The sequence below is a fragment of the Schistocerca americana genome, chromosome 5, assembly GCF_021461395.2.
Source record: "Schistocerca americana isolate TAMUIC-IGC-003095 chromosome 5, iqSchAmer2.1, whole genome shotgun sequence".
In the NCBI taxonomy this organism is placed as follows: domain Eukaryota; kingdom Metazoa; phylum Arthropoda; class Insecta; order Orthoptera; family Acrididae; genus Schistocerca; species Schistocerca americana.
The window spans coordinates 467,588,351-467,607,317 of NC_060123.1; the positions used below are offsets into that span (position 1 = coordinate 467,588,351).

General features: G+C 43.8%; 1 protein-coding gene across 1 annotated transcript; it reads right to left on the reverse strand.

The window, feature by feature from the left end:
- Positions 1–1,332: 1,332 nt before the first annotated feature.
- On the reverse strand, positions 1,333–13,041 carry LOC124616122 (ejaculatory bulb-specific protein 3-like). Its single transcript, XM_047144387.1, has 2 exons — positions 12,838–13,041; positions 1,333–1,735 (listed from the first exon to the last, which is right to left on the reverse strand). The coding sequence occupies exons 1-2, from the start codon at positions 13,025–13,027 to the stop codon at positions 1,539–1,541; spliced, it is 387 nt and encodes a 128-aa protein (XP_047000343.1). The 5' UTR covers positions 13,028–13,041; the 3' UTR covers positions 1,333–1,538.
- Between the last annotated feature and the right edge of the window lie 5,926 nt (positions 13,042–18,967).

Below are 18,967 nucleotides of genomic sequence, written 5' to 3' on the forward strand. Positions count from 1 at the left end.
GTTTAAACACCTCCGAAGGGACGTAGATGACTCTGAGAGAAATTAATTAATATAAGAAAAATAGTGTCGTAAATGTTGGAAATTAGTTCAAAAACGGATGACAAATATTGGATACGTGGCCTCAAAACTCTTTCACCACAAGTTGCCTCCCTGGGCGGGCAGTAAGTAGTTCGAGCCAAGTGTTCATGTCGGTGTCGACCAAGGTCTACGTGTACGTCTTATGTGCGGAGAGTTCAGGGTTCGAGTTTTGGGTCTGTCAGGCTGTATGTTTTTCATTGCATGAGACATTACACGTTTACAAAATGTTTTATTTTTTCCAGTCTCGCACTCTCCGCTGTTTTATTGCAAAGTTTAATACAACAGAAACCGAACGTATTGAGTCACAAGTAAATCAGTATAAGTTTCCCAACTACGTCGTTAACAGTAAATGGCCTCGTTTTCTATACTAAATAATATCTGTAAACAATATACAAGGAGCCAAAAGGAAAGAAAGAAAAAGTAAGAACAGGTCTTACTTGATTACACCGAGGGCAATAATACTGTAACGTCTACGTTTACAACAGATCAGAGCTACAAAAACAAACTTCGCATCGATCAATCCTCCTTTCACCGCAAGCTCAATCGCTGGAAGTGCGGTAAGATAGGCATCTGGTGACGTTATATGTTCAACATTTCTCATCCATTTTATGAGTATTTCCCGATATTTTCGACCCATGTGTCATATTATATTACTTGTCTCAGCGTCATCTAAGTCGCTTCCTGGGTCTCCAGACGTTAATAAAAACTGCCCTGTACGTGTAGAGTTGTTTTTTACTTTCAATTGGTCCCTTTATGTGTTGTGTAGTAAATAATGGAGCAATTGGTAATCCATCACGATAACTACCAACCACTCACAGCCGCATTTTTGTCAAATATTTAAACGTGTGCGATGTGTGTGTCTCAACTTTACTGTCACAGATCGTATTGCAAAGTACAATGTGTATGTGTAGCTGTAACGTCTACCACATTGTGTACATGTGGGTGCTGATATTTGAAAGAAAATATTAAATTGTTGGTAACTTACGCTATCATTATTACAATATTACGAATCAATGATAACAGTAACGTTATTTTAAAAAATAAATTAGTTTCACAACGGAAAGTCAGTTGAACCCTTTCGTTCTTACACCTGAGAAAATATTCATTTTAACTTTCGGGGGGTCGTTACTGGCAAGTTCAGATCCGCTGTTATAAATGATGATTCAAACACAGTTATAGAAAAGTGGGCTTCGAAAGGAGTCATACTCTGAAGCAGGAAATTGTCGAGCAACCTACCAGAATATGAAACACAAATTTAACAATAAACATTTATTTCATATGATAATTTTTGGAATACTGTGAACGAGTGTAAGTTAAGAAAGTGCGTTGAGTGACAAAATTGGATGAAGTTGTCAGATGAATTTACGGTCACTGAAAGTTCCTGGAAAGAGACAGGAGTTACTGTTGAATTGTGTACGACGATGGTGACAGCTCAGAGCTGAGTCGTTCTTGTGCGGCGATCAGAAATTGACGCCATGCTGCTTCCAGGCCTCGGCATACTTCTTGGTGTACTCGCCCGTGGGGTCGTACTTGGCTTTCAGCTTGGTCCACTCTGCAGGGTACCTCTCTGTGATGTGCTTCAGGACCTTGATAGCTCTCTCCAGCTGGCTAGGCGTGCAGTCGGCGCATCCCGTTAACACCAATTTTGGCACCCTGCCTGTAGCAATGTAACAGAAAATCACGTGAAAATATTTCATTGCAAACGGCGCAAGATGTTGCCTCCTTAAGTTTCATATTATTGTTGATTTATATTTCCAGTGCACTATCGGATTATTAATCATTTCATTGGATGATACTCGCTAATGTACTAACAATAGATGCAGTACTCCTTGACTAGGAGTTACTTAGAATGGTGCACTTAAGTAAAAGACGAAGTAAAGAATGCATTCTTCAGACGCCGTTATCAGGTAAAGTGGGCTCCAAAGAGAGTTGTCGTGTTCTGCTGCGGCGGACATTTACTGCCATGAGAGAGAGTACAGCAAGGCGGTGCCGGTTTATGTTGCTCAAGGTAGCAGAACCGCGATGTGCTGTCGCAACGGGTGGGAGGTTAGCCTCTGGTGTGATGAAAACTATTTCAGGACAGTGTACCTGAAGAAGAAGCGTCGGGGGTGGAAGAAGGCGAAAGGACATGCCTTTAGTGCGAGGAAATGCGAAGAGTCAGAAATGATGGTCTTAAGCTGTCCCCTGAGGAATCTTCTCGGGGAGCATATGTCCCGCTGAAAGGCACAGGCATGTTTTTGTTTGGCAGAGCTTTAAGAATGTAGGAGGGGAAATGGAACCTTCCAGAAAACGAGCTTCATGTGATAGGTTGCAGATTCATGGCCTGTGTAGTGGAACGTAATGCAGTTGTACAGGCTACTGGGATTTGTCACTTGAATGCAAACATTAACGCCATGTGACCAGTATGGAGCCGGCCGCGGTGGCCGGCGGGGTTCTAGGCGCTTCAGTCCGGAACCGCGCTACTTCAACGGTCGCAGGTTCGAATCCTGCCTCGGCCATGGATGTGTGTGATGTCCTTAGGTTAGTTAGGTTTAAGTAGTTCTAAGTTCAAGGGGACTGATGACCTCAGATGTTAAGCCCCATAGTGCCCAGAGCCATTTTTTTTACCAGTAGAGACCTGTGTATCATATGGACAAGGACTTCCCTCCAGGAATTGACCAAGAGCACGTCGCTGCTGGGACTGATGAGAGACATTTTCCTCTGGGGCTCGAGCATGAGATCCTCCTGGTGAGAGTCACAGTGGAGAAACTGGCGGTTCGGTTTTTAGAATCCTTGAGTTCGTGAGAAGCGGCACATAAAACCAATTTCCAGTAACAGAAATCTTATTGTGTTTACTTGAGTGATGATTCTGTAGCTCTCTGTGGATCTGACATACTCTAAATTGAATCTTTGCATGAGATTTTAATAAGTCACAGCTGCAAAATACTAACTCGATTTTTTTACAGACGAATGGAAAAACTGGTAGAAGCCAACCTCAGGGAAGATCAGTTTGGATTCCGTAGAAATGTTGGAACATGTGAGGCAATACTGACCTTACGAATTATCTTAGAAGAAAGATTAAGGAAAGACAAACCTATGTTTCTAGCATTTGTAGACTTAGAGAAAGCTTTTGACAATGTTAACTGGAATACTCTCTGTGGTGTCACCGCCAGACACCACACTTGCTAGGTGGTAGCTTTAAATCGGCCGCGGTCCAGTAGTACATGTCGGACCCGCGTGTCGCCACTGTTAGGGATCGCAGACCGAGCGCCACCACAAGGCAGGTCTCGAGATACGGAACAGCACTCGCCCCAGTTGTACGGACGACGTAGCTAGCGACTACACTGACGAAGCCTCGTTCCCTTGCCGAGCAGATAGTTAGAATAGCCTTCAGCTAAGTCAATGGCTACGACATAGCAAGGCGCCATTAGTAACATTGCATGTATCTAAAGAGTCTCACTTGTATCGCCACAATCTCCAGATGTACCAAAAGGATGGATTAAAGTTAAGTATTACAGAAGCTACGTACTTTTCTTTATAGCAATCATTACGTATCCTGTTTCAGACCTCACGCACCCTCTTTGGCTTAGCGCGTGCCTGTCGGCTTCCTCTCATTGTGTCTAGGCTGTCTTGTCTAGACACAACACTCTCTTTCAAATTCTAAAGGAGGCAAGGGTAAAATACAGGGAGCGAAATGTTTGTTGTTCTTGTGGTCTTCAGTCCTGAGACTGGATTGATGCAGCTCTCCATGCTACTCTATCCTGTGCAAGCTTCTTCATCTCCCAGTACCTACTGCAACCTACATCCTTCTGAATCTGCTTAGTGTATTCATCTCTTGGTCTCCCTCTACGATTTTTACCCTCCACGCTGGCCTCCAATGCTAAATTTGTGATCCCTTGATGCCTCAGAACATGTCCTATCAAGATCCCTTCTTCTAGTCAAGTTTTGCCACAAATTTCTCTTCTCCCCAACCCTATTCAATACCTTCTCACTAGTTACGTGATCTACCAACCTAATGTGATTCTTGAGTTTCTCCCGGCGTATTTGATAATCAAAATATCCACGGGTGTACTGCTGGTCTACAGTGTCCAACGGGCACAATATTTTGGCGATCATACATGTCGCCATCATCAGGCGAACTGACGGACAGAGCTCCTGTGAACGTGCCGGCACGGAGATCCGTACGCTATGGCTGCTCAGTTCCCCCTGCCCGTTGGACACTGTAGACCGGCAGTACACCCGTGGATATTTTGATTACCCACTTAATCTTCAACATTCTTCTGTAACACCACATTTCGAAAGCTTCTATTCTCTTCTTGTCCAAACTATTTATTGTACATGTTTCACTTCCATACATGGCTACACTCCATACAAATACTTCCAGAAACCACTTCCTGACACTTAAATCTATACTCGATGTTAACAAATTTCTCTTCTTCAGAAACGCTTTCCTTGCCATTGCCAGTCTACATTTTATATCCTCTCTACTTCGACCATCATCAGTTATTTTGCTCCCCAGTTAGCAAAACTCCTTTACTACTTTAAGAGTCTCATTTCCTAATCTAATTCCCTCAGCATCACCCGACTTAATTCGACTACATTCCATTATCCATGTTTTGCTTTTGTTGATGTTCATCTCATATCCTCCTTTCAAGACCCTGTCATTCCGTTAAACTGATCTTCCAAGTCTTTTGCTGTCTCTGACAGAATTACAATGTCATCGGCAAACCTCAACGTTTTGATTTCTTCTCCCTGTATTTTAATACCTACTCCAAATTTTTCTTTTGTTTCCTTTACTGCTTGGACAGTATACAGATTGAATAACATCGGGGAGAGGCTACAACCCTGTCTCACCCCCTTCCCAACCACTGTTTCCCTTTCATGCCCCTCGACATCTATAAAAGCCATCTAGTTTCTGTACAAATTGTAAATAGCCTTTCGTTCCCTGTATTTTACCCCTGCCACCTTTAGAATTTGAAAGAGAGTATTCCAGTCAACATTGTCAAAAGCTTTCACTAAGTCCACAAATGCTAGAAACGTAGGTTAGCCTTTCCTCAATCTTTCTTCTAAGATAAGCCGTAAGGTCAGTATTGCCTCACGTGTTCCAGTATTTCTACGGAATCCAAACTGATCTTCCCCGAGTTCGGCTTCTACCAGTTTTTCCATTCGCCTGTAAATAATTCCGGTAATTTTCACATCTGTCAACACCTGCTTTATTTGGGATTGGAAATATTATATACTTCTTGAAGTCTGGGGGTATTTCGCCTGTCTCATACATCTTACTCACCGGATGCTAGAGTTCAGCCAGGATTGCCTCTCCCAAGGCCTTCAGTAGTTCTAATGGAATGTTGTCTACTCCCGGGGCTTTGTTTCGACTCAGGTCTTTCAGTGTTCTATCAAACTCTTCACGCAGTATCGTATCTCCCATTTCATCTTCATCTACATCCTCTTCCACTTCCATAATATTGTCCTCAAGTACATCGCCCTTGTATAGATCCTCTATATACTCCTTCCATCTTTCTGCTTTCCTTTCTTTGCTTAGAACTGGGTTTCCATCTGAGCTCTTGTTATTCATACAAGTGGCTCTCTTTTCTCCAAAGGTCTCTTTAATTTTCCTGTAGGCAGTATCTATCTTACCCCTAGTGAGATAGGCCTCTACATCCTTACCTTTGTCCTCTAGCCATCCCTGCTTAGCCATTTTGCACTTCCTGTCGCTATCATTTTTGACACGTTTGTATTCCATTTTGCCTGCTTCATTTACTGCATTTTTATATTGTCTCCTTTCATCAATTAAATTCAATATTTCTTCTGTTACCCAACGAATTCTACTAGCCCTCGTATTTTTACCTACTTGATCCTCTGCTGCCTTCACTACTTCATCCCTCAGAGCTACCCATTCTTCTACTGTTTTTCTTTCCCCCATTCCTGTCAATTGTTCCCTTATGCCCTCCCTGAAACGCTGTACAACCTCTGGTTTAGTCATCCTTACATTCCCACCCTTTTGCAGTTTCTTCAGTTTTAATCTGCAGTTCGTAACCAATATATTGTGGTCAGAGTCCACATCTGCCCCTGGAAATGTCTTACAATTTAAAATCTGGTTCCTAAATCTCTGTCTTACCATTATATAATGTATCTGATACCTTTTAGTATCTCCAGGATTCTTCCACGTATACAACCTTCTTTTAAGATTCTTGTACCAAGTGTTAGCTATGATTAAGTTATGCTCTGTGCAAAATTCTACCAGACGGCTTCCTCTTTCATTTCTTACCACCAATCCATATTCACTTACCATGTTTCCTTCTCTCCCTTTTCCTACTCTCGAATTCCAGTCACCCATGACTATTAAATTTTCGTCTCCCTTCACTACCTGAATAATTTCTTTTATCTCATCATATAGTTCTTCAATTTCAACGTCATCTGCAGAGCTAGTTGGCATATAAACTTGTACTACTGTAGTAGGCGTGGGCTTCGTGTCTATCTTGGCCACAATAATGCTTTCACTATGCTGTTTGTAGTAGCTTACCCGCACTCCTATTTTTTTTATTCATTATTAAACCTATTCCTGCATAGCCCCTATTTGATTTTGTGTTTATAACCCTGTAGTCACCTGACCAAAAGTGTTGTTCCTCCTGCCACCCAACTTCACTAATTCCCACTATATCTAACTTCAACCTATCCATTTCCCTTTTTAAATTTTCTAACCTACCTTCCCGAATAAGGGTTCTGACATTCCACGCTCCGATCCGTAGAACGCCAGTTTTCTTTCTCCTGATAACAACGTCCTTTTGAGTAGTCCCCGCCCGGAGATCCGAATGGGGGACTATTTTACCTCCGGAATATTTTACCCAAGAGGACACCATCATCATTTATCCATACAGTAAAGCTGCATGCCCTCGGGATAATGCTATTTACAATTTGTACAGAAACCAGATAGCAGTTATAAGAGTCGAGGGGCACGAAAGGGAGGCAGTGGCTGGGAAGGGAGTGAGAGAGGGTTGTAGCCTCTCCCCGACGTTATTCAATCTGTATATTGAGCAAGCAGTAAAGGAAACAAAAGAAAAATTCGGAGTAGGTATTAAAATCCATGGAGAAGAAATAAAAACTTTGAGGTTCGCCGATGACATTGTAATTCTGTCAGAGACCGCAAAGGACTTGGAAGAGCAGTTGAACAGAATGGTCAGTGTCTTGAAAGGAGGATATAAGATGAACATCAACATCAGCAAAACGAGGATAATCGAATGTAGTCGAATTAACTCGGGTGATGCTGACGGAATTAAATTAGGAAATGAGACACTTAAAGTAGTAAAGGAGTTTTGTTATTTGGGGAGCAAAATAACTGATGATGGTCAAAGTAGAGAGGATATAATATGTAGACTGCGAATGGCAAGGAAAGCGTTTCTGAAGAAGAGAAATATGTTAACATAGAGTATTGATTTAAGTGTCAGGAAGTCGTTTCTGAAAGTATTTGTATGGAGCGTAGTTATGTATGGAAGTGAAACATGGACGAAAAATAGTTTGGACAGGAAGAGAATAGAAGCTTTAGAAATGTGGTGCTACAGAAGAATGCTGAAGATTCGATGGGTAGATCACATAACTAATGAGGAGGTATAGAATCGAATTGGGAGAAGAGGAGTTTGTGGCACAACTTGACAAGAAGAAGGGACCGGTTGGAAGGACATGTTCTGAGGCATCAGGGGATCACAAAGTTAGCATTGGAGGGCAGCGTGAAGGGTAAAAATCGTAGAGGGAGACCAAGAGATGAATACACTAAGCAGATTCAGAAGGATATAGGTTGCACTAAGTATTGGGAGATGAAGAAGCTTGCACTGGATAGAGTAGCGTGGAGAGCTGCATCAAACCAGTCTCATGACTGAAGACCACAACAACAACAACATGAGATCACGTGACTAGAGTTTTTGTTTCTGCCTAGTGAGTAAACAGAAATATTGACTTCTGTTCTGACTTGTACTGAGGTAATTTTGGCCCTAGGAGTTTGCAAATGGCATACTGCATCTACTGTGTAGGCAAAGAATTGCATCTAAGTCATGTACATCATCTGCTGCAGTGAGCATATTGGGAGTGCAGTACAACTGCTGTCCGTAAGTCAATATATGATACGTGCACTCCATTACGACATGTAGAGAAAAACTCGCCGTAAATGAGATGAGTTCCATATGGTTACCCACTGAGCGTTTTCTGAACAAGCGAGTCAGGGTGTATGTCATATGAGCCTCGCTGCCAACCACTGCCAGCCAGCTTTGTATTCCTGTTGGTCCATCGTGGGTACAGGACAGCGCCTGGTCAGATATTTACAAAAAGAAAATTCGCCAAACAGCCGCTTATTTTCTGATGTTATTTTATTTACAACGCTGGTTTCGGAGTCTCATTAATGCCATCTTCAGGCCCCTATGCACTCCATGTATCCAGAATCACATAGACCGATACACGCATAACCGGAGCCATAACACCTGGATTCCGTGATGTTTTTTTTTTTTATTTATTTATTTTTTTTTTTTTTTTTTTTTTTTTTTTTTTTTTTTTTTTTTTTTTTTTTTTGCAAAAACCGTGCTAACATGCTTCCCGAGTAACGTGTGCTCATTTTTTGTCAAGTTGCACAAAAAATTCACGGAACACAGATATTCATTGCTCCACTTATGCCCGTATCGGTCTATGTGATTCTATACACATTAAAGGCGCAGGGGTCTGAAGTATGCATTAATGAACTGCCTAAGCTATTCGTCTAAATAAAATAAAACCCGAAAATATACGGCTGTGTAGCAAATTTTCTTTGGTAAAAATTCTTCGGTAAACAAACTTTGTTTCCATTCGTCTAATAACGGGGATCGAGGTCTAAAGTAACTGAAATAGATGTTCGGCCAATCTCAAAATTACATATGGGGTAGAATCGAATATTGTGTACTTCATATTAATACAATTATTTTGCCCTCTACATGTCTTTTGAGAATAAACAGTTTACGGTATCCACATTGTGATTATTGTTATACTATCCCTAGAGAAATAATTGGTTTGATGCCATAAACTGAACTGATGAAAACTTACTACTCGATCTTACTATTTATGGAAATCCCTAGGTAGGCTGGCAATGGGAGGGTGGTTTTAATCATTTGTGGGCGTGAGAATTCCATTGTGAAGGCAACATTACGCTGCCACGCATATACACGTCATTTGTTACAAACACCACGTGGGTTTACAAGTGATGTTCTTCAACATAATGTACCCGGAAAGAGAACGAATTTCCCTTAGCAATGAATATGCTGTTGACCGTTAAAACTGCCACACCATAAATACAGCACGCAAAATCAGTCAAAGTGACATCATGCGCTTGTACGTGCGAGCGATTGGCATTTCAGCGCAACTGCAGGAAATGGGTAAGACTAAATCAGCTATATTCTGGACCTAACGATAGGTTAATCAACGGGTTTGTCATACAGAAATTGCAACTGAAGTTAGTTTTTTTCGGAGAAGAACTTGTTATGCCGCCTTAAGGAGAAGAAAATTCTACTTGTAATCCGACAGCAGCTGGATTGTGGGACTCTCAGCATGGCGACCACCACGGCCGTTTTCACTGACGCAGCAGCACGTAGCGGCAGGGCTGCCAATATGTCGTCTTCCAGATGGGTGCCGATTCTGCATGCAGCATCACCATGCATGTGTTCATGTCTGGAGACACAGAGGAAAACGAACGTTACCAGAACGCATTATTCACTGGTTCGTTGGCACGGGATACCTTTAGTATGAAACGTGGTTACATTTGTAGAAATAATTCAAAAGCCAAGATCGCTTAAATGCTGTTTATTGGATAACCGGTTTCAACACACTAAAGGTGCCATCATCGGATCTGAATGTAGATTAACATTTATAAACCATTAGGATTTAACGATACGTGAGGCAGACCAGCTGATATAAAATCATGGTCACAAAAAATAAAAGACAACTGCTCTCTTGTTCATTCTTTTTCATAGGATATGTAAACCTGCAGCCAGAAGATAAAGCTATTTGGTACATGACCGCTGCTCGACTAACAGCGGTCGGCATCATGGCACCTTTAGTGTGTTGAAACCAGTTATCCAGTAAACAGTATTTAAGCGATCTTGGCTTTTGAATTATTTCTACATCAGTGTGATCGCCCCACTACGCACTATGTATTCACTGGAACATGGTTACATTCGTTTTGCGTAATCTGTTACCTAAACGACAGTCATTAAGTTTCTTTCTTGCTCAGGCTAGCGGATGTGTCCTATCTCCGACGTCTTCATGAATTTGTCTTTCAACACAATAATGCAAATCAACTGGTTACCCGTGCTATCCTGGTCTATTTAGACTGTTTCCGTCGACAGCACGTTATCCACATATCTGACTCAGTGATCACATCTGGCGAACAACTGACGAGAGACTGGCACGAAACCGTTCGCGAGCCACTAAGAATGACTACATATGATACAGAGTTGAAGCCGTGTGGAAGGACGTACCGACAGCTAACATAAGCTCAGGTCGATTCGATGCCGTTCTTGCAGCCAAACGTGACAGATCTGCATACCAGAATGCGAACGGTGTGCACTCCATATCTCCTACAACTTTAATCATGTTTTCGTCCTACCATATCGATACACACAACTAGTAATATTTCATTTCTATCCCTTCTGGTATTCCAATTTTCATGGCTAACAGTGTTTTTTGTAATGAAAGGTAAAAGCGACGCCAGATTCATCAGCATCTAGTGACGAAATAATTTTACATCAAATCCACGGGGAAATTCATTATATGCCTGATTTTCTCGTCCAAACGTTTAATCTGTCAACACACGTGGCGTTGAATGAACGGTCAATATGATACAACCCAGAAAATTTCAAGCACAAAACTTCAGTGAGTGTAATGTAAATGGTGTTTGAGATTGTCCATCGATGGTGGCAACGACACGTCTCTTACACCGTCTGGGGAGTATGTAAGAGAAAAAAGTAGGAGCTTAACTGTTCTACAGATACCGAATAGTATTCCTTTGGTTTATTTCAATCAAACGTTCTTTGTAGTAACAAGAGAGCTTTTCTATCAGGTACTAATGTTTTTGACTCATTTACAGCACACACATACGCACCTGTGTTTCAAGATCATCTGCATCAAATGAACGATACGATTATTAGTGTATTATAAAGAATTGTTGTTTGAGTCACCTATTATTATGATTATTTCATTTCATTTGTCTCTTTAAAATTCGTAGAAACAGTAGTTACCGATAGTATCTTGTACTTCATATCATAACGAAAGTTATACATAATGTTACTGTGAATCTGTTGAATATGTAGTACCCGTGGATAATTGTATTGCGGAACCAGTCATTTCTGTTGTGTGATCCGTGGACACCACGGTTGACCTTCCGTCTGTACTTCGTCCGTGCGGTTGCCATTAGATCGCTAACGATTGCCCTGAGATGCATGCATCTGTCTGTTAGCGATCGTACTCCGATAGGACTCGATGCCTATATTTGTATTTCGAATTGGTCATATTTTGCAGACTGCGTCACAATAAGAACACGGCAGAAATTCAGTGTGCACGTAAATAAACAACATTGAACTGAAAATGTACAGGGTTAACACCTGGACCTTAAAACAGTGAGAAAATACTTCATACTGAACAACAGGCAATGCTAAAATTACTGTCACTGGCAATGGGCCTTTAAAGCTGACGCATGGGACTGATGCCGCTTGCTACGTTATCGTATAAGAATATCAGACAGCAAAGGAAACATCTGTACCCTAATACTGAATGAAACGTTCGCTTTAGCACAAACATCTTGAAACGAAGAATCCAACAGATGATAAAAACTGGATTCGCAGAGAGAAGAAACGAAGGTGATTCTGTTCTACACAGAAGCGATCATTGTGCGAAAAGGTTCAAATGGTTCAAATGGCTCTGAGCACTATGGGACTCAACTGCTGAGGTCATTAGTCCCCTAGAACTTAGAACTAGGTAAACCTAACTAACCTAAGGACATCACAAACATCCATGCCCGAGGCAGGATTCGAACCTGCGACCGTAGCGGTCTTGCGGTTCCAGACTGCAGCGCCTTTAACCGCACGGCCACTTCAGCCGGCTGCGTGCGAAAAGGTAAAGACAAAGTCAGAAAGAGATGGACAAGAGGTGGAAATTTGAGAAGTATCATATTTTTGACAGGAAGCTAAACCATACATCGTTTGGGATTAAATGGGGTGGGCGAGCAAAGAATATAAACTAGGGAGGTAGAAATTATCGTGATTATACCAAAGTGCCATAATTCCTTGTTTAGATTAAAGCAAAAGGCGAATTGTAAGCTGTACCTTAATTGGCAAGAACATTTCTGAGCAGGACATGAAATTTCCTATATGATAGAACACTGAAACGCTACGAATGAGTGTAAGATTGATTTGACAAGGATAAAGCAGCACGTCTTCCTGATATCACGGGATTTGTCTGTTCATAGACTGTTGTTGCTCTTAGGGGAACACAATACCACCTTATTGCGATTGCACACCTGACCAGGAATAAGAAACAAAGTTTCTTGAAGGGATGCCATGAAACCTCCTACGCAACCTTAAAGAATTTGTTGTTATTAATCTCGAGCATGATTTGGCCATTTTGTATATCAGAGTGCTACATCATAATCCACGAGCGTATTATTTAATCGAACATCTAGGAAAACGGGAATAGAACTCTAACGATGGTGAACACAGGAAGAAAGAAGCGAGAGACGAACGAGAAAGAAGGAAGCTTAGCAGTCGCACTTACTTTTGATCTCCTTGCCCTCAGTGGTGCACTTTCCGTCGTCTGCATCGAGCATGCACTGGATGTAGGATTTCAGGAGGCGGTCGTTGTTGAGGATCTCGTCCACGTTCAGTTTGTCCAACTTGTCATCGGCTTTCACAGAAACTGCAACGGCGGCTACGAGGCAGCAGCACAGGATCAGGTTTCTCGCCATGGTTACTGGTGCACTCCGCCCGGACTGTGGGATGCGGTCACAGGTGACTGCTTCTTATACCTCCGCTCTGGCGTATGAATACCTATGACTGGATAACAGGGTCACGAGGTGGGGCGCCTTCGGGAAGAACTAGCGCTGACACGTGCGATAATGCGAAAACTGCGTGGCTTTGCTCAACTCCTGCGACCTTGAACAGCCAGTTCTCACTGTAATTACCTCTCCAACTTCCCGCGGTATGGAAGAATAGTCGACGTTGCTATTGAGCAATATACGTAGCATGTTGCGGTTTCCTTAACTATGCTACGCTCTATGCAATTCAGATTTAATGTGGAAAATTCTATTTGTAGTAGGGGTAACTGAATCATGCTCTGCAATTGTCACCTCCATGGGAGGCCGTGAGAGTCGAGTTTTGCGTACCATGCGAAAACAAAAACAAATATTTTCTTTTAACAACAAAAAATTACATATATCGAATAACATTCTAGAAAAATGTACGGGTTAATAAGACGAACTATTGTTTAATACACTCCTGGAAATGGAAAAAAGAACACATTGACACCGGTGTGTCAGACCCACCATACTTGCTCCGGACACTGCGAGAGGGCTTTACAAGCAATGATCACACGCACGGCACAGCGGACACACGAGGAACCGCGGTGTTGGCCGTCGAATGGCGCTAGCTGCGCAGCATTTGTGCACCGCCGCCGTCAGTGTCAGCCAGTTTGCCGTGGCATACGGAGCTCCATCGCAGTCTTTAACACTGGTAGCATGCCGCGACAGCGTGGACGTGAACCGTATGTGCAGTTGACTGACTTTGAGCGAGGGCGTATAGTGGGCATGCGGGAGGCCGGGTGGACGTACCGCCGAATTGCTCAACACGTGGGGCGTGAGGTCTCCACAGTACATCGATGTTGTCACCAGTGGTCGGCGGAAGGAGCACGTGCCCGTCGACCTGGGACCGGACCGCAGCGACGCACGGATGCACGCCAAGACCGTAGGATCCTACGCAGTGCCGTAGGGGACCGCACCGCCACTTCCCAGCAAATTAGGGACACTGTTGCTCCTGGGGTATCGGCGAGGACCATTCGCAACCGTCTCCATGAAGCTGGGCTACGGTCCCGCACACCGTTAGGCCGTCTTCCGCTCACGCCCCAACATCGTGCAGCCCGCCTCCAGTGGTGTCGCGACAGGCGTGAATGGAGGGACGAATGGAGACGTGTCGTCTTCAGCGATGAGACTCGCTTCTGCCTTGATGCCAAAGATGGTCGTATGCGTGTCTGGCGCCGTGCAGGTGAGCGCCACAATCAGGACTGCAAACGACCGAGGCACACAGGGCCAACACCCGGCATCATGGTGTGGGGAGCGATCTCCTACATTGGCCGTACACCACTGGTGATTGTCGAGGGGACACAGAATAGTGCACGGTACATCCAAACCGTCATCGAACCCATCGTTCTACCATTCCTAGACCGGCAAGGGAACTTGCTGTTCCAACAGGACAATGCACGTCCGCATGTATCCCGTGCCACCCAACGTGCTCTAGAAGGTGTAAGTCAACTACCCTGGCCAGCAAGATCTCCGGATCTGTCCCCCATTGAGCATGTTTGGGACTGGATGAAGCGTCGTCTCACGCGGTCTGCACGTCCAGCACGAGCGCTGGCCCAACTGAGGCGCCAAGTGGAAATGGCATGGCAAGCCGTTCCACAGGACTACATCCAGCATCTCTACGATCGTCTCCATGGGAGAATAGCAGCCTGCATTGCTGCGAAAGGTGGATATACACTGTACTAGTGCCGACATTGTGCATGCTCTGTTGCCTCTGTCTATCTGCCTGTGGTTCTGTCAGTGTGATCATGTGATGTATCTGACCCCAGGAATGTGTCAATAAAGTTTCCCCTTTCTGGGACAATGAATTCACGGTGTTCTTATTTCAATTTCCAGGAGTGTATCTATGCGAAAAATCCCAAAACACCGTAATAAACTAACTTTTTCTCGCTGTAACTCGTAGGTCAAATACTACAAACCAGTTCTCGTCTCAGTATCCCACCGCACAAAAACAGACACACGTTAGTGCGAGGAATTGTCTTAGCTGGCATACTTTTTGTCAAAAGTGGCAAAAAATTTCATTTTATTTTTTTGAAGTACACTACTGTTTGGTTAAATTACAATACCAAGAAGAAAACGCATGAATTCAATTAATTTAATACCACAGCTTGTGTACATAACAAGTAACAAATGATTGCCTTTTCAAACCGGTACATGTCCTTTGAGCCCTAGTATTCAATACATCGTGTGCTCACCGTGCGGTCTGGAACCGAGAGACCACTCCGGTCGCAGGTTCGAATCCTGCCCTCGGCATGGGTGTGTGTGATGTCCTTATGTTAGTTAGGTATAATTAGTTCTAAGTTCTAGGCGACTGATGACCTCAGATGTTAAGTCGCATAGTGCTTAGAGCCAGAGTCACCATGCGCTGCAATACGCCGTGGCATTGAATCAGTAAGGTTCTGAAAACGTTCCTGAGGGTTTTTACTCCACGCACTTTGTATTCGAGCCCACAAATCCGTGACCTCAGTTACTGGAGGACCGTGACGCACCAGGTGGCGACCAACCATATCCCAGACATGTTCGACGGGCGACATATCTGGCAAAAGTGCAGGCCAGGGTACCAATGGTACCCGTACCTGTATACTCCACGCAATATGCGGCCAGGCATTGTCCTGTTGAAATGTGGCCTGTGGAGATGCCTGAAACAGGAGGAATACCTGAGGCTCCACAACCTCCTTTAGATACCGGTTGCTGTCACAAGTGCCTTCAATACGTACGAGGCGAGATCGGTTGTTGCACCCAATGGCTTCCCAAACCATAAAATCTGATGTTTGTTCGCTATGCCGCTCCACAATGCCGCCCTCCAGGTTGCGCTCACCACGGTACTGCCGGACGCGTATGTGGCCATCACTGTAGGACACGTTGAAGTGGGACTCATCCGAAAAGATTACGAGTTGCCACTCTGCGCCCCTGTGGCGGTGTTCACTTGCCCATTGCAGTCGGAGGAACTTGTGGCTTCTGGACAATGGAAGGCAACGTAATGGTATGTGTGCAACCAGTCCAACCAGCGGCAAACGGCGACGAACAGTCGATGCAGACAAGTTCACACTTGTTGCAGTGCTCCAGCTACAAGCCAACACTGTGGATGACGCTGTACGGTCGGTAATGGCAATGCGGACAAGATGACGGTCATCCCCTGCTGTGGTCATGTTCCGTGGTCCAGTTCACGCCCGTCGCTGCGTACGACCTTTCTCTGTCCACTGCTTCACACACACATCATTGTCGTAGCAGCATACCCTGTGCGGGCCGAAATGTCACGGTATGACAACCCCGTTTCCCGGGGACCGATCATTCTGCCCCGTTCGACCTCGCTCACTTGCTGATATGGCTCCCTTTGACATCGACAAGGCATACTGGCACTCACTATATTGTTTCCACTTTGTGCGACAGCTCTGCACTGACTACACTAGGTGGACCTACACGAGAAGGCTCTGCTCGGCCTACGTGTAACCCATGTCGCTGCAAAATGTATCACGTATTGCTTGCACACCCGTCGCCATTATTGTGTGGCGCTATTCGGGTAATTGCTTCACGGTGTTGCATTTTTCACAAACGCCAATGTATATAGCAACTCAAATTTTATACATTTAGTATTGTTTAATAACGCAAAAGTTGCTGGTGTAAATTTGCGTGAAATTTAAACCATTTATTTTACGCCTTGTTAGAGAGTGTTAGAACCACCAACTAAACAGTGTCGTTATCAGTCTTATTTCCTTAATGTACACGTTGTGTAACATGGATGGCAAATGAGTTAAAGGCTATCGCGTCTTCTTCGAGGCAACATGTCTGAAATTTGAAAGTGATTCTTAAAATTATATTTCTATAGGTTTTTGAATGTACTGAGACGCCATTTTCGGCTAAGTAAATTTATCACTAAGGACGCATCCCTTATTATTTACTTCAGCTACGTATACTGTCAAGAAACACGTTCGCTGTTTCGAGATGTGCGACAAAAACTTTTAAGCAAAGCCTTCATTTCAAAGTGTTATATCCGCCCAAAATATGCTCGCAATTTATTTACAAAAACGTCAAAGTAGCACAGAAGTTTGTACTTACGAGTATTACATTGGTGACCTGTTTCTGATCTTTGTAGTCGATTATGAGAGTATCCTGGTAAGTTCTACCATAACATCATAAAATCTACCACTGCCCACTTGCTTATATGAGTGGTTGAATGTAAGATACCATTTGCATACAACTTTCCAGTGTTGCAAATGTCCGAAAGTAGTCACCATTTAAATAAAAAACGCACTTCTGTGCACATTATGCAAGAAGTAATTAAAGTGAGGTGTGTTATTATTATTGCCATATTTTATCATGAAGGGGCCAGGCTGCATTTTTCTCCAGTTCAGTCACATACACTACGTGATCAAAAGTATCCGGACACCTGGCTGAAAATGACTTACAGGTTGGTGGAGCCCTCCATCGGTAAAGCTGGAATTCAGTATGGTGTAGGACCTTCCTTATCCTTGATGACACCTTCCACTCTCGCAGGAATACGTTCAATCAGGTGCTGGAAGGTCTCTTGGGGAATGGCAACCCATTCCTCACGGATTGCCGCACTGAGGAGAGGTATCGACGTCGGTCGGTGAGGCCTGGCACGAAGTCGGCGTTCCAAGACATCCCAAAGGTGTTATATAGGATTCAGGTCAGGACTTTGTGCAGGCCACTCCATTACAGGGATGTTATTGTCGTGTAACCACTCCGCCAAAGGCCGATCATTATGAACAGGTGCTCGATTCTGTTGAAAGGTGCAATCGCCATCCCTGAATTGCTCTGCAACAGTGGGAAGCAAGAAGGCGCTTAAAACATCAATGTAGGCCTGTGCTGTGATAGTGCCACGCAAAACAACAAGGGGTGCAAGCTCCCTCCATGAAAAACACGACCAGACCATAAAACCTCCGCCTCCGAATTTTACTGTTGGTCACTACACACTCTGGCAGATGACGTTCACCGGGCATTCACCATACCCAGACCTTGCCGTCGGATCGCCACACTTTGAACCGTAATTTGTCACTCCACGTAACGTTTTTCCACTGTTCAGTCGTCAAATGTTTACGTTCCTTACAATAAACGAGGCGTCGTTTGGCATTTACCAGCGTGATGTCTGGCTTTTGAGCACCCGGCCGACCATAAAATCCGTTTTCTCACCTCCCGTCTACCTGTCGTAGTACTTGCAGTGAATCCTGATGCGGTTTGGAATTCCTGTGTGATGGTCTGGATAGATGTCTGCTATTACACATTACGACCCTCTCCAACTATCGGCAGTCTCCGTCAGTCAACAGACGAGGTCGGCCTGTATGCTTTTGTGCTGAACGTGTTCCTTCACGTTTCCACATCACTTTCACTTCGGAAACAGCGGACCGAGCAATGTTTAGCAGCGTGGAAATCTCGTGTACAGACGTGTGACACAAGTGACACACAATCACCTGACCACGTTCGAAGTCCGTGAGTTCCGCGGTACGCCCCATTCAGCTCTCTCACGATGTCTAACGACTACTGAGGTCGCTGATATGGAGTACCTGGCAGTAGGCGGCAGCACAATGCACCTAATATGAAAAATGTGTGTTTTTGGTGGTGTCCGGATACTTTTGATCACAAGTTGTATTTCACTGAGATCCAAAAATAATTTATTTTATGTATTTGTCTTGGAAAATCAAAATTATTTTGTCGCCGTTTATTTTGAGTGCATTAAACTTGCCTGTGTGTGAGTGACAGACACTCTGTCAACTGAACACTATGACTAATGTCCAAAAACTTGTAAGACCACCTAGAATTACTGTAGAAAGACAGGTACGCACATAACTTAGTCACACTGTACGAATAATTGTTTGC

What these genes read in the sequence shown, in the direction of transcription:
- LOC124616122 (XM_047144387.1), bottom strand. Translation starts at nt 13,027, where the DNA reads ATGGCGAGAAACCTGATCCTGTGCTGCTGCCTCGTAGCCGCCGTTGCA. An exon ending in TGAGGGCAAGGAGATCAAAA is followed by an intron (nt 1,736 to 12,837) that starts GTAAGTGCGACT and finishes ACATTGCTACAG; the next exon opens with GCAGGGTGCCAAAATTGGTG.